The 13,222-nt window shown below is 44.2% G+C and overlaps 1 protein-coding gene across 3 annotated transcripts in view; it reads right to left on the bottom strand.

Moving 5' to 3' along the window:
• The window catches only part of ZSCAN25 (zinc finger and SCAN domain containing 25), a 50,487-nt gene extending 44,919 nt beyond the window's left edge, over positions 1–5,568 (bottom strand). For all 3 annotated transcript variants that reach the window (XM_039226066.1, XM_039226067.1, XM_039226065.1), the window contains exons 1-3: positions 5,521–5,568; positions 1,717–2,132; positions 341–542 (exon numbers count right to left, since the gene is read on the bottom strand). In XM_039226066.1, coding sequence (XP_039081997.1) covers positions 341–542; positions 1,717–2,103 — 589 coding nt within the window. In that variant the 5' untranslated portion in view covers positions 2,104–2,132; positions 5,521–5,568. The remainder of the gene's footprint in view (positions 1–340; positions 543–1,716; positions 2,133–5,520) is intronic.
• Between the last annotated feature and the right edge of the window lie 7,654 nt (positions 5,569–13,222).

Below are 13,222 nucleotides of genomic sequence, written 5' to 3'. Positions count from 1 at the left end.
AACACAATGAAATCACGCATTACTTTTAGGGATATATTTTGTCTGCCCACTTAAAAAATACCCCTAAATGTCACCTACATATTCCCAGGAGGTTTCTAGAAGGGATGTAAGGGAAAGAAAAGAAGAAATAGTAAGAGAGCACAATCCAAGATATCCCCTGCAGAAATCAGAGAGTCAAGGTATAGAAAACAATTTCACTTCATCTGTTTCCTACTGAAATCAAGGAAGTAACCAGGAAAACTCAAAATTACAGCTCACAGGTAACTTAATTTATCAATTGTTGGGCTTGTAAAGGAGCACGGCTTTCTGCATCCTTACTTCTTCACTGTTCGCATCTTACCCTGATCTTGGAAGGCTTGTGTCCCAGCTCCAGGGTCTTGACTGAGTTGCTCTTCAGTGCCTTGGTCTAGGCCTTGAACTCCTTCACTATGGGGCATCCCCCACTCGGGCTTGACCTCCACTGGCCCCAGGTGGACACCTGGCTCCCACGGGCCTCTGCAAAGTGCTGTCTCCTCCCGTTCTCCCTGCACGTGGCATGGAACCTAAGAATAGTCCCCAACATCTATTAGAATGAGGCCTGGGTGAGGGAGTTGAATTAAAACCTAAAAAGAGAATCAAGAAAAGAACCATTCCAACTGCAAAAGAGAAGACACAGCCAGGATGTCAGTGAGAAGGTGAAAATGAGGCTAACCTCTCTTTATCAGGCTCTGAGCAACTGTTATGTGTCCATGCCCTTTTGCAAGGGTCCCTCCGGCCTGCCTCAATACTGACCAAATTCCACCAGGAATAATATCACAGAGAGGCTAAATATTGTTTGGTTGACAACTTTAGCTCAAAATGCTCCCTACTAGGAAAAAAAATCTCTCCCAATTACAAATGCTGAAAGTAAAAAATACAAAGCCTTGATTCTCCAGTAAATTAGCCAGTGAGAAAAACTGGCTCTAAAAATAGCAAAGAAAATCAGGACAACCCACACTGTGACACACTCACAAAAACAAGACCTTCTTGGTCTACTTTTAAGCTCCTGAATTGGGAATAAAAAACAATTCCTAGGATTACAGAGGAAGTCAGGAGTAACTGCAGTAGGAAAAGGAAGAATAAAGTAAAGAAAGATGGTTACTTGCAAGCAAACAGTAATGTTCAGTCCTACTTTCCTTCCCAGCCAACAATAAGGTGACTGCACCAGAGAGTAACAGACACTTGGCCAGAGTCCCAAGGAAGCATCTGAGATGAGGTTACTTGGTATCACCAGAACACCACCACAGAATCGCTAATGTGAGCCACTTGAGCCAATATCCCAGATATGGAAACAGCACTGTCCAGACAATGATTCCTAGTAATAATATTCATCCAATTGGAATTTCCCACTTTCCACATGCACCTCTAACCAAAGAGAATGAGTCTATGAGAGATCTTCAAATTGGTCACGACTGCCTTCTCTGGGCCCAGGGCTCATAAGGGAAATATGTCCAGGCCTTTGTCCTGATGACCAGAAAGGAAGCTAACAAGCCTTCTACAGGCCTTGCATCTTCCCTGGGAATGGCTTCTCTTGCTGAAAACTCCACTGCCCTCCAAAAAGTACCTCAGGGAGTCTGGGACCAGAGGAAGGAGACTGTACACCCCATTATTCCCACTGTTTCTTCAAACCTTTCAATTCGTTAAATGTCCCCTTACCACACCAACAAAACAAGACCCAGATACCCCCTTCTCACCCACCGCCTTGGCCTCCAATGTTCTCTCTGTGAAGTCTTCCACCATGGCCACAAGAGCCTTGCCACTCTCCAGGCCATGCTCCCGAATCCAGGCATAGAACTCCCGTGGCAGGATGGTCAGGAACTGCTCCAGCACCAGCAGCTCCAGGATCTGCTCCTTGGTGTGCAGCTCAGGCCTCAGCCACTGGCGACAGAGTTCCTGCAGTTCCTTGAGGGCTTCCTGGGGACCAGCTGCCTCCTGGTAGCGGAACTGCCGAAATCTCAGACGAAAAGTCTCAGGACTAGGGTCCTCCTTTGCCCTGCCCCATGGCAACTCTTTCTCCAACTTTACTACAGGTACACCCATCTGCTGCTGAGGGTCTTCTGCCATCCCTGGACGCTCCTTTAGCATCTTCACACTCCTCCCAGAGGACTGAGGGTCTATTGGGAAGACAAGACAAACAATAATGGCAGCATAAATGAGACAAAGGAAAGGTCAATCCATCCCAGTTCTGTCTACATTAATCAGTCCATCCCAGTTCTGTGTCCACATCAATGGATATTCTCCTGGAGAGCATAATTACTTTCTGTGAAGCATGCTCAAAAGACTGAACATATATCGGAAAATCATGCCAATTCAATTCAGTATTTGCTACCACCTATTATGTGCAGAAAAAATTCTTTATTCCCACAAACAGTGGATGATCTCATTAGGGAGATAACACTAAAATCAGAGAATATAAAATAGGTTATAATTGGGTCAGTTGCCAGAACCTACTCTTCCAACACTGTAAGAATTAACACTTTCAACAAATATATATGCCAGGCTTGCAGAAACTAGAAATGTAATATAGAACAAGACAAAGAAGGCACTTGCCCTTTGAAACTCATATACTAGTGCAACAGACAGAAAAAAACACATACAAATAAATTAAAATTATAAATAGAGGGGTGCCTGAGTGGCTCAGTCGGTTAAGTGTCTGACTTGAGCTCAGGTCATGATCTCACGGTTTGTGGGTTTGAGCCCCATGTCAGGCTCTGTGCTGACAGCTCAGAGCCTGGAGCCTGCTTCTAATTCTGTGTCTCCCTATCTCTCTGACCCTCCCCTGCTCACCCCTGCTGTCTCCATCTCTCTCTCAAAAATAAATAAAATGTTAAAAAATTAAAAAATAAAATAAAATTATAAATAGAGATACTCTCTAGAAAGGAAATGTGTAGGGTGGTCTGCTAATAAGGGATGAATAACTTAAAGAAGGCTTTTCTGAAGAGATGACGCTTAGGCTAAGACCCGAAAGATGATAATGAGCCACTGATTCAAAGATTTTTCCAGGCACCAGGCTTGAGGCCAGAAATTACTCCATGTGTCTGAGAATAAGGCAAATGACAGTGCAGCTTCAGCAAAGTTAACTGAGGGTCAGAGCTGCACGAGAAGAGGTGACAGGCAGGCAGAACGAGATTATCCAGGAACAGGGCCATACTAAGAATTACAGCTTAATCTTATTTTAGTGGGGAGCTACATGTTTTACAAAGGTCATTTTGCCTGTCATATGTCAACAGAGAATAGGTTAGAGAGAAACAGAAAGGAAGCAGCTCTTGACAGTGGCCCAAGCAGGAGATGATCAGGATGGTGGCAAAGATGCAGAAAGAGTCAAGACATATTTTGGAGGTAAAACCAAAAGACTTACTGGTGGCTTAGATGTGACAGTGTGCTTTGCCTAAAGAAAACAACAGAGTGATCCAAGATCATTATAACTGATGAAAATACTTTAAAAGTGTGTAGGCTTTATCATTTAGAAAACCTGCGAACACAGGGCACCTGGGTGGCTCAGCTGGTTGAGCATCAGGCTTCCACTCAGGTCATGATCTCATGGTTCGTGAGTTCCAGCCCTGCGTCGGGCTCTGTGCTAACAGCTAGCTCAGAGACTGGAGCCTGTCTTCAGATTCTGTGTCTCCCTCTCTCTGACCCTCCCCTGCTCAAGCTCTCTCTCTCTCCCTCTCAAAAATAAATAAAACATAAAAAAAAAAAAAGCCTGTGAACACACATTCTCATTTTTCTTTTTTTCCTTAATATTTATTTATTTTTGAGAGTGAGACAGAGAGAGACAGAGTGTGAGCAGGGGAGAGGCAGATACAGAATCTGAAACAGGCTCCAGGCTCCAAGCTGTCAGCATAGAGCCTGATGCGGGGCTCGAATCCACAGACTGTGAGATCATGACCCGAGCTGAAGTCAGATGCTTAACCGACTGAGCCACCCAGGTGCCCCACATATATTTCTTAATAACAATTCTGTAAAGGGATTATTACTCCTCCTACTTTTCTTATTTTTTTTTTAACTATTTTATGCTTATTTACTCTTGAAAGAGAGAAAAAGAGACAGAGTGCAAGCAGGGAAGGGGCAGACAGAGAGGGAGACAGAATCTGAAGCAAGCTCCAGGCTCTGAGCTGTCAGCACAGGATGGCTGGCCAAGAGCTGCCTCACAAAAGATATGGTACAGATGAGAAACATGAGAAGTCAAAATGAGAGAAAGGTTAATGTAGGCTCAGGTACTCCTGAAAAAGAGGTTTCGGGCGCCTGGGGGCCTCAGAAGATTGAGCATCTGACAGCTCAGATCATGATCCCACCGTTTGTGAGATTGAGCCCTTCGAGGCCCGTATCCAGCGCTGCAGTAAGCACAAAGCTCGCTTGGGATCCTCTGTCCCCGTCTCTCTCTGCCCCTCCGCCACTTACACTCTCTCGAAAATGAGTAAAGATTTAAAAAAAAAAAAAAGGAAGAAAAGGCTTATATTACCCTAGAGAATGAGTACTATTTAATTTTATGATGGGTTTGGGGCGGGTGGTATGTAGGTTAGGGAGACAGATCTGGGAGTCCAAAGTGGGGAAGGGGCTCCATTTTTAGAGGGAAAGACCACTCTTTTTTTTTTTTTGAAAAAATTTTTAATGTTTATTTCTGAGAGAGAGAGAGAGAGAGAGAGAGAGAGAGAGAGAGAGAGAGAAAGCATGAGCAGGGGAGGGTCAGTGAGATAGCGAGGCACAGAATCTGAAGCAGGCTCCAGGCTCTGTGCTAAGCTGTCAGCACAAAAGCCCGACAAACCGTGAGATCATGACCAGAGCCTAAGTCGGACGTCCGACGCTTAACCGACTGAGCCACCCAGGCGCCCCAGGGAAAGACCACTCTTAATGCCACAGAGAATAAGCAACTGGCAGGAGGTACGTCCGAAGGTTCTACTTAATATTCTATTGGGTGTCTGTGTACTTCTATACACTTCCTAAACCTATTTTACATTTTCAGTCGATTCATTTTTCATTTTGCTGCATCTATTGAGATTTCTTTCACGACTTTCTAGCTACTGCATTTCTTCACACCCCTATCGCATTTACCACACTACAGCGCAAATATTAACCGGTGTGTCCCAGACGACCTGCCCTGAAGGCAAGAAACGTCTCCATTCATCTTTCATCCCTGGCACTTCACGAAGAGAAGGCTTAAAGAGAAGCCATTCTTTAAGTGAGTGTCTTACGTCTTGCTCTAAAATGACTACTTCCGATTTTCACAGAGATCCGCGTTGGTTCAAGGTCTCGAGTTCGTGGACGCCCCGCGCTGAGGTAACCCTGGCCCGGGGTGGCCAACGTCGCCCCCACCTGAGTCCTCCGGGTCGCGCCCACCAGGCCTCGGTGTTTCGGGACGCAGCTTCGAGAAGAAGCGCCTCCCACTGTGTCAGCCCGGGCGCCGCCGCCTCCGCGACCCACAGCCGCACCGAAACCCGGCCCCAATACCCGCCGCGTCCGCCGCCGGCCGGCCGGCCCGCAACGCCCTAAATCCGCTCTCACCCTTGGCCCCTCAGAGGCGACGACCTGGTCCGAACCCTCAGAAGACCGGAAGTGGGCCGCGGACGCTGTCAGACAGGTGCGTGAGGAAAGAGTCCCTTCCGCTTCCTCTCTAGGATTCTCGGAGGTCCGTGAGTCTCGATGGTTGCTGGTCCACTGGGGCTGTGTCTGAATGGTCGCCCAAACTAACTCATACCCTGGAGGCTCGCAGCCGTCAGGCCCTTCGGCGCCTCCGTGCCTTTGCCTTTGCATCGGCTTCCTCTCGGTGAGGAGGACCCTCTAGACATACTACCGGACATGAAGCCTCCCTCAAGGACATTTAGAGTCCCGTGGGTCACCACGTGCGTATTCCGCGCTTCCCATACTTCGTGACAGGCTCAGGAGCCAAGGGAGACAGAAGGAAGCACCGAATATTATAGGTTCGCATATGAGGGGCTTCGACCCGAGTAGTGGGGAGGAGGGAGGAGCCGGCATCTCAGCTCAGATTTGAAGGGTGGACCAAAAAGTGAGGTGTGAGGGGCACCTGGGTGGCTCAGTTGGTTAAGTGGCCGCCGACTTGGGCTCAGGTCATGATCTCAAGGTTCGTGAGTTTGAGCCCCGCGTCCAGCTCTGTGCTGACAGCTCAGAGCCTGGAGCCTGCTTCAGATTCTTGTCTCCTTCTCTCTCTGCTCTTCCCCTGTTCACACTCTGTCTGTCTGTCTCTCAGAAATAAACATTATTAAAAAAAAAAAAAAAAAAAAGTGAGGGGTGAGTGTCCCCAGCAGAGGGAGCACAATGAGCCCGACGAGTATGGAGAAGTATGGAGAGATTGCTGGCATTTCCACACCATCTCGGCCATTCAAGCAGATGGTTAAACTAGATATTTCGGATAACAGTCTAAGACAATGGGAAGTTGTGGAAAGATTTAAAGACGAGAAGGGACAGATTTGGAAGGGACTGCAGAAGACCCCTTGGAGAAAGACTGAGCAAGAGAGGAGAGAGTGGAGGAGAGGGCTGTAGAGTAAAACGAGGCTGAATAAGTCAGTCCAGGAAAGAGAATGACGCAGACCTGGGGCAGTTGGTGAGACTAGAGATTGCAAGGAGCGATTAGATAGGAAGTAAAAGTATTGGGGAAGTAAAATTGCCCAGGTTTGAGGGCTAATTGGATCTGGCGGATGAGAGAGAAGATGGAATAATTTAGTAAGTTACAAAGAACATATATTTGGATAAGAATGGACATTTAGGGGCTCCTGGATGGCTCAGTTGGTTGAGTGTCCAACTCTTGATTTTGGCTCAGGTCATGATCTCACATTATAAGAGAGCAAGCCCCAGCCCCACATGGCGCTCTGCACTGACAGTGTGGAGCCTGCTTGGGATTCTATCTCTCTCTCTCAAAATAAATAAATAAACTTAAAACAAACAAAAAAAGAATGGACATTTAAAAAGCAGACAACAGGTTGGTCATCTGGAAAGAGATAATGTTGGGTCCATACCTTACACCACATCCAGGGCCAAGTCCAGCTGGACTCACAGGATCTCAGATTCTTTTATATTACAAATTCCATTTTCAGTCCACCTTGGAAATAGTTTCGGACAGCCTCCATCCACTAACATGCACTCATGTCTCAGATGTAGGAGACAACCTTGTCACCCAAGGCCAAGTGAAACTGCCTGATTGGCTAAATCTGTCTGGGAAAATTAAGCTATTCCTAGTGATATCAAAAACCTTTATTTAGCTTACCATGGAGAAGACACAGGGAAGAGAACATTCTGGAGGAGTCAGGAGGACGTTGGATCAGATCACAGGTTTCTAGGGCAGCTGTGGAGTGGAGAAATAGGTTCTTGCAAATTGGGAAGAAAAGAAACATGGGTGATGGTCTAGGTTGGGGCTTAGCAAACTTTTTCTATGGAAGACTGGAAAGTAACTATCCTAAGCTTTGCTGGACACATTTTCAGATATTCTTCATTTTTACAATCCTGTAAAAATGTCAAAACCATGTTCAGCTGATAGCCAGTGCTAGCTTTGACACAAGGGCTATAGTTTGCTGCCCCCTGAAGTAGATGGTTTTAAAATTATTCTAGCGAGGTGTCTAAGGAGTTCATTCTTGGCCTCTTTCCTCAGTGATATTACCTGCTGAGAATGCAATGGACAATGATAGGCTTAAATAATGGAGTACAAACTGCAATACCTATTGTGAGGAATGATGTAAGAAAAAATTGTAAGGTGAATGGAAAGATTGTCAAGCAACACTGAACACCCAAGTGAAGTTGAAAGCAAAACAAGTGACAGAATCAATCCACACTATTTTTTGCACCATCTAGGGTAAATCTACTTAAAACAGACCGGTGGATTCATGTAATGTTGGGATTTGTTTTATGAGAGGATGAAGGGTCTGATGGAAGATGTTTGCATTGAGTAACCATGAGTCCAGGCTGAACAGAGAAAGGGGATGGAAACCAACAAGAACAACAAAGAGAACCTGAAGAATCAGAGGTGAGGATGAGGCCATGAGGCAGGTTTCAGAAACTTTTCCAGAAATGTTATAGCCAAACTAAGCGTAAAATGCATTAGCTTTTTGTGTTACATAAAGATAATTATGCTATATTCTGTTCCGCACTTTGCTTTTATTCACTAAATAACGTATCTTTTCTTATCTACACATATTGATCTACCCCAACTCTTTTTACCAGCTGCATAGTGTTTCATTGCATGGATTTGCTGTGATTTATGAAGACTATTGGTGGACATTTAGGTTTTCTCCAGCATTAGGATTGACCAGAAATGTAGAATGGACGTTGTTATATGTCATTTCTCCTTTGGTTTTTCCAAATGAATCTAAGGATGAATTTCCATACGTGAAATTGCTGAGTCTAAAAGTTATATGCATTTGGAATTTTGTCATCTGTTACCAAATAAATTACCCTTCCTTAAAGAGACTGCACCAATTTCCATTCCCAATGATGATGGGGAATAAGGTTCATTTCCCCACAGTCTCATCAACACTGGATGTTATCAAATCATTCCATCTTTGCCAATCTGATAAGGGAAATAAATGGTGCCCCAATTTTTATCTGCACTTCTTAATTGTAAGGGAAGTCAATCATTATTTCTACCTACATTCGTTATTTCTATTTATTTTTCTGGGAACTGGCTATTTTTACCCTTCCCTCTGTTTCTGTTAGGTTACTTATTCTTTCATATTGATATATGTTTTTTGGACATTAAGAAAACTAGCCCATTTTCAAATGTCTTACAAATATTTTCCATTTGTCTTTCTTTTTATAAGTGTTTTTAAGTTTATGTATTCTGAAAGAAAGAGATCGAGGATGTGTGAGCGTGGGAGGGGCAGAGACGGAGAGAGAGAATCCCAAGCAAGCTCCACACTGACAGTGCAGAGAGCCCCATGCCAAACTCAAACTCAAAAACCTTGAGATCATGACCTAAGCCGAGATCAAGAGTCAGATGCTTTACAGACTGAGTGATCCAGGTGCCCCCCGCCATTTGTCTTTCATAATGAACTTTATGCATTGCAAACTATTGTATGCTTTATGTTTCAAATTCATTCATCCTGTTTTAAAAACCTTCTGTTTTTTGTCTTTCATACTCCAAATGCCTAGGAAATTTTCCTCAACACTGTTTGTTGAAGGATCTATCTTTCCCTATGTAAAGTTGTCTCTATGTTCACACTCCTATTCTGTAATCTGTCTGTATCCTGTGTCAGGACCTGCCAAATTATTTTTTTTTAATGTTTTACTTATTTCTAGGAGAGAGAGAGAGAGACAGCGTGAGCAGGGGAGGGTCAGAGAGAGAGGGAGTCACAGACTGAAACAGGCTCCAGGCTCTGAGCTGGCAGTCAGCACAGAGCCCGACGTGGGGCTCGAACCCACGAACCGCGAGATCATGACCTAAGCGAAAGTCGGACCCTTAACCGACTAAGCCACCCAGGCGCCCCATGGACCTGCCAAATTATTTTAATAACTTGTTTTATAATTATCTTTTATATTTGGAAGAGCTGTTTTCTACATCACTGGCCCTTCTTTCCCATGATTTAAAGAGAAGATTTTTGAAGAAAAATTAAGAACAGTAGTCTGAAAACTACAAAGGAAACCAATATCATGCTCTTGGCCCTGAGAGATCAGAATATAACCAAGTGATTGCTAGGGAAATGTCATTGTCAAACAGAAGACCAATTTCAGGGATGGTTAGCAAATGAAGGCATTTTTTTCTTTTTTCTTTTTTTTCTCAAAATTTTAACATATAGTATACCATTGGTTTCGAGAGTAGAATTTAGTGTTTCATCACTTACATACAATACCCAGTGCTCACCCTAACAAGTGAAGGCATTTTTTCCTAGCAAGGAACATGGTACTGAATGAATTGAAAGCCTTGTGAGGGCCTGAGAGAAAAGAAGGGGAAAGAGAAAAAGGAAGGGAGGAAAAGACAGAGGGGCAGAGGGAGAGAGGAAGAAAATTATCCGACTGTAAAAACACCCTTGGGCCAAAAGGTGAGGGGCTTGCAAGTGAGGAAATACCAACTATTGTTTGATCTCAAACTCTATTCTGGTAAAAGGTCAGGGGTTGAGCAACCTAGCTCCTCCTGGCTCCAGCAAGTCCCTGAGATGTAAATCCTTAATGAACATTGTGATTAGAACAGTCAGGGGCACCGGGGTGGCTCAGTTGGTTAAGCGTCTGACTTCGGCTGAGGTCATGATCTCGTGGCTCATGGGTTTGAGTCCCACATGGGGTTATGGGCTGACTGTCAGCTCAGAATGTGGAGCCTGCTTCAGATTCTATATCTCCCTCTCTCTCTGACTCTCCCCTGCTCACACAGTCTCTCTCTCTCTCAGAAATAAATAAAACATTAAAAAATTTTTTTAAAAAGAACAGTCAAACATGTTCTTCAAGCAACTGTTAAGGAACCCCCACCTCTAACTGCAAAATTCTCACTTCTGTACACCGGCATCGCCCCGCCCATCACCCTGAGCTATGGCTCGGCGCGGCGCTCTTCCGAGGACTTTTTGGGTGCTCGGGAGGGGCCGTTCAGCTGGGCTAAAATAAACCTGAATAACCAACTCCTTTTGTGTTTTGGGGGCTTTGTTCTCAGTGATTCTCCTTTGGAAAGGGAAGTCTAACATGACAAAAGACCAAAAGGATGAAGGTGTGAAGTGAGACACAGAAAAATGTGGGGCCAGTTGTGGGGAGGTTGTCATTACCATAAAAAGGAAGCATAAGAGGCAGTAGAATTTACTTAAAAATAAAACATTTAGGGGAGCCTGGGTGGCTTAAGTCATAATCTCATGGTTCATGAGTTTGAGCCCCACATTGCATTCTGCACTGACAATGCTGAGCCTGCTCGAGATTCTCTGCCCCTGGTCTCTCTCTTCTCTCTCTCACTCAAAATAAATAAAAAATTTTTAATATAAATAAATAAATCATTTAAAAAACTCTACTGGATGCCTGGGTGACTCAGTCCATTGAGCCACTTTGCTCAGGTCCTGAGTGCTGTGGGAAACAAAGGCAGAAGGAAATGGCAGATAAAATTAAATTACCTTAGGACACTTGTGAGGATGAGCACTGGGTGTTATATGGAAACCAATTTGACAATAAACTATTTGTAAAAAAATTTTTTTTAAATTTCCTTATAACCTACAGCCCATTGACAAATACTTTGAGGTTGGCAGAGTAAAATGTTTCTCAGGAACTCCCTACTATCTTAATGCTAATACTTTGCTAGAGGGAAAAACAACCTTAGCTTGACAATAAGTAGGCCTCTAGTACCCTGTGAGTCTTCTTTAGCATATGAAAATGTCACTGGAAACTTCCCTAGAACTTTCTCTCCTCCAGCTCCATAGTATATAATCAGTCTTTTCCAATGGTCTTGGGGCAGCTCTTCCTGCCCATGGGTCCTGTCCCTGTGCTTTAATAAAATCACCTTTTTGCACCAAAGATGTCTCAAGAATTCTTCCTTGGCTATTGGCTCTGGACACCACAAACTCCACCAACACCCAAAAAACCTCATCAGTGGTCTCAGGGTTCCTGAGTTGGAGCCCCACATGGGGCTCACCGCTGTCAGTGCTGAGCCTGCTTCGAATCCTCTGTCCCCCTCTCTCTGCCCCTCTCCCTCTCATTCTCTCTCTCTTTCCTCCTCTCTCTCTCAAAAATAAACAAACCGTTAAAAAATAAGAAAATAAAAACCTGTACCGAATAAACATCAGAGGACCTAGGGTGTCAGGCATGGCATTGGAGTAAATACTTCATCTCTCTGGTTCTTCAATTAAAAAAAAAAAAAAAGGTAGAATTCTATCTGGCCTATCTTTAGCAAGACAAATAAAATGGTGGGTGCGAGAGCTGTTTTTGCATTAACTATAGAAATGAAGGTTATAGGAGTTCAAAGTGCTGGTATGGACAGTTTGGGATATTTTATTTATCCTTTAAGATTTAATATGAATTTTTGAGTAGGTAAAACATTTACATGATTTGAGAGTCAAAGGCACATGAAAAGTTATGCAGAGAATTATTGCTCCTACCTCTGCCCATTCTTCCCAGCCCATTCCCTAATCTACCCCCATCTCTCTCTAAAGATTTATTAGTTTGTTTGCAGAGACTAATATTGGTGTACTTTTCCCTATCTTCTTCCCCTTTCTTACACAAAAGGATGCCTTATTTCTTACACTAGATGCCTTATTTTTTTTTATCATGTAATATGTCCTAGAAATGTGCCATGTCTTTTCACAGACATCTTTCTCATTCTTTTAAAGCTAGTGTGGATGTAACAATTTTACATGCTCCCTATTAATGGATATTTGAGTTGCTCATTCAATGTGACAAATGCAGCAATTAATAACCCTATACCAGTGTCAGTTTTAAGTATGTGTACAGGTATTACCTATTAGATAAATTATGAAACTGAGAACGTTAAAGCAGTAATTGATGAGGAGAACAAAGGCTAGAAAAAGTAGTAAATTTCCTTACAACTTGAAGCCCACTGATAGATACCGAGTACATGCAGAGTGACCTTCCTCAAGGCACTTGTGCAGGAGAGTGGGGGTGGGGGTGGGGCAGAGAGAGAATGGTCATGGAGCCCATTGCAGGGCTCAGTCCCACAACCTTGAGATCACAATCTGAGCCCCTATCAAGACATGGATGCTCAAGGGACTGAACCACCCAAGTTCCCCAAGAGTAACCTTATTTTTTTTTATTTTTTAAAATGTTTTAGGGGCGCCTGGGTGGCTTAGTCGGTTAAGCGTCCGACTTTCGCTTAGGTCATGATCTCGCGGTTCGTGGGTTCGAGCCCCGCGTCGGGCTCTGTGCTGACTGCCAGCTCAGAGCCTGGAGCCTGTTTCAGTCTGTGACTCCCTCTCTCTCTGACCCTCCCCTGCTCACGCTGTCTCTCTCTCTCTCTCCTAGAAATAAATAAAAAAAACCTTAAAAAATTAAAAAAAATAAAATGTTTTATTATTTATTTTTAGGAGAGAGAGACACAGAATCCAAAGCAGGGGGAGGGGCAGAGAGCGAGGGAGACACAGAATCCATATAAGGCTCCAGGCTCTGAGCTGTCAGCACAGAGCCTGATGTGGGACTCCAACCCACAAACCGTGAGATCATGACCTGAGACGAAGTGTCATGACTTGAGATGAAGTCAGATGCTTAACTGACTGAGCCACCCAGGCACCCCAAGAGTAACCTTATCTTAACAGCAGCTAGCCCCTTAAGGTCCCGAAAGCCT

Source organism: Hyaena hyaena, unplaced genomic scaffold (assembly GCF_003009895.1).
Source record: "Hyaena hyaena isolate Hyena2069 unplaced genomic scaffold, ASM300989v1 scaffold_20, whole genome shotgun sequence".
Taxonomy (NCBI): Eukaryota; Metazoa; Chordata; class Mammalia; order Carnivora; family Hyaenidae; genus Hyaena; species Hyaena hyaena.
This window is presented reverse-complemented; position numbering and strand designations above follow the sequence as displayed.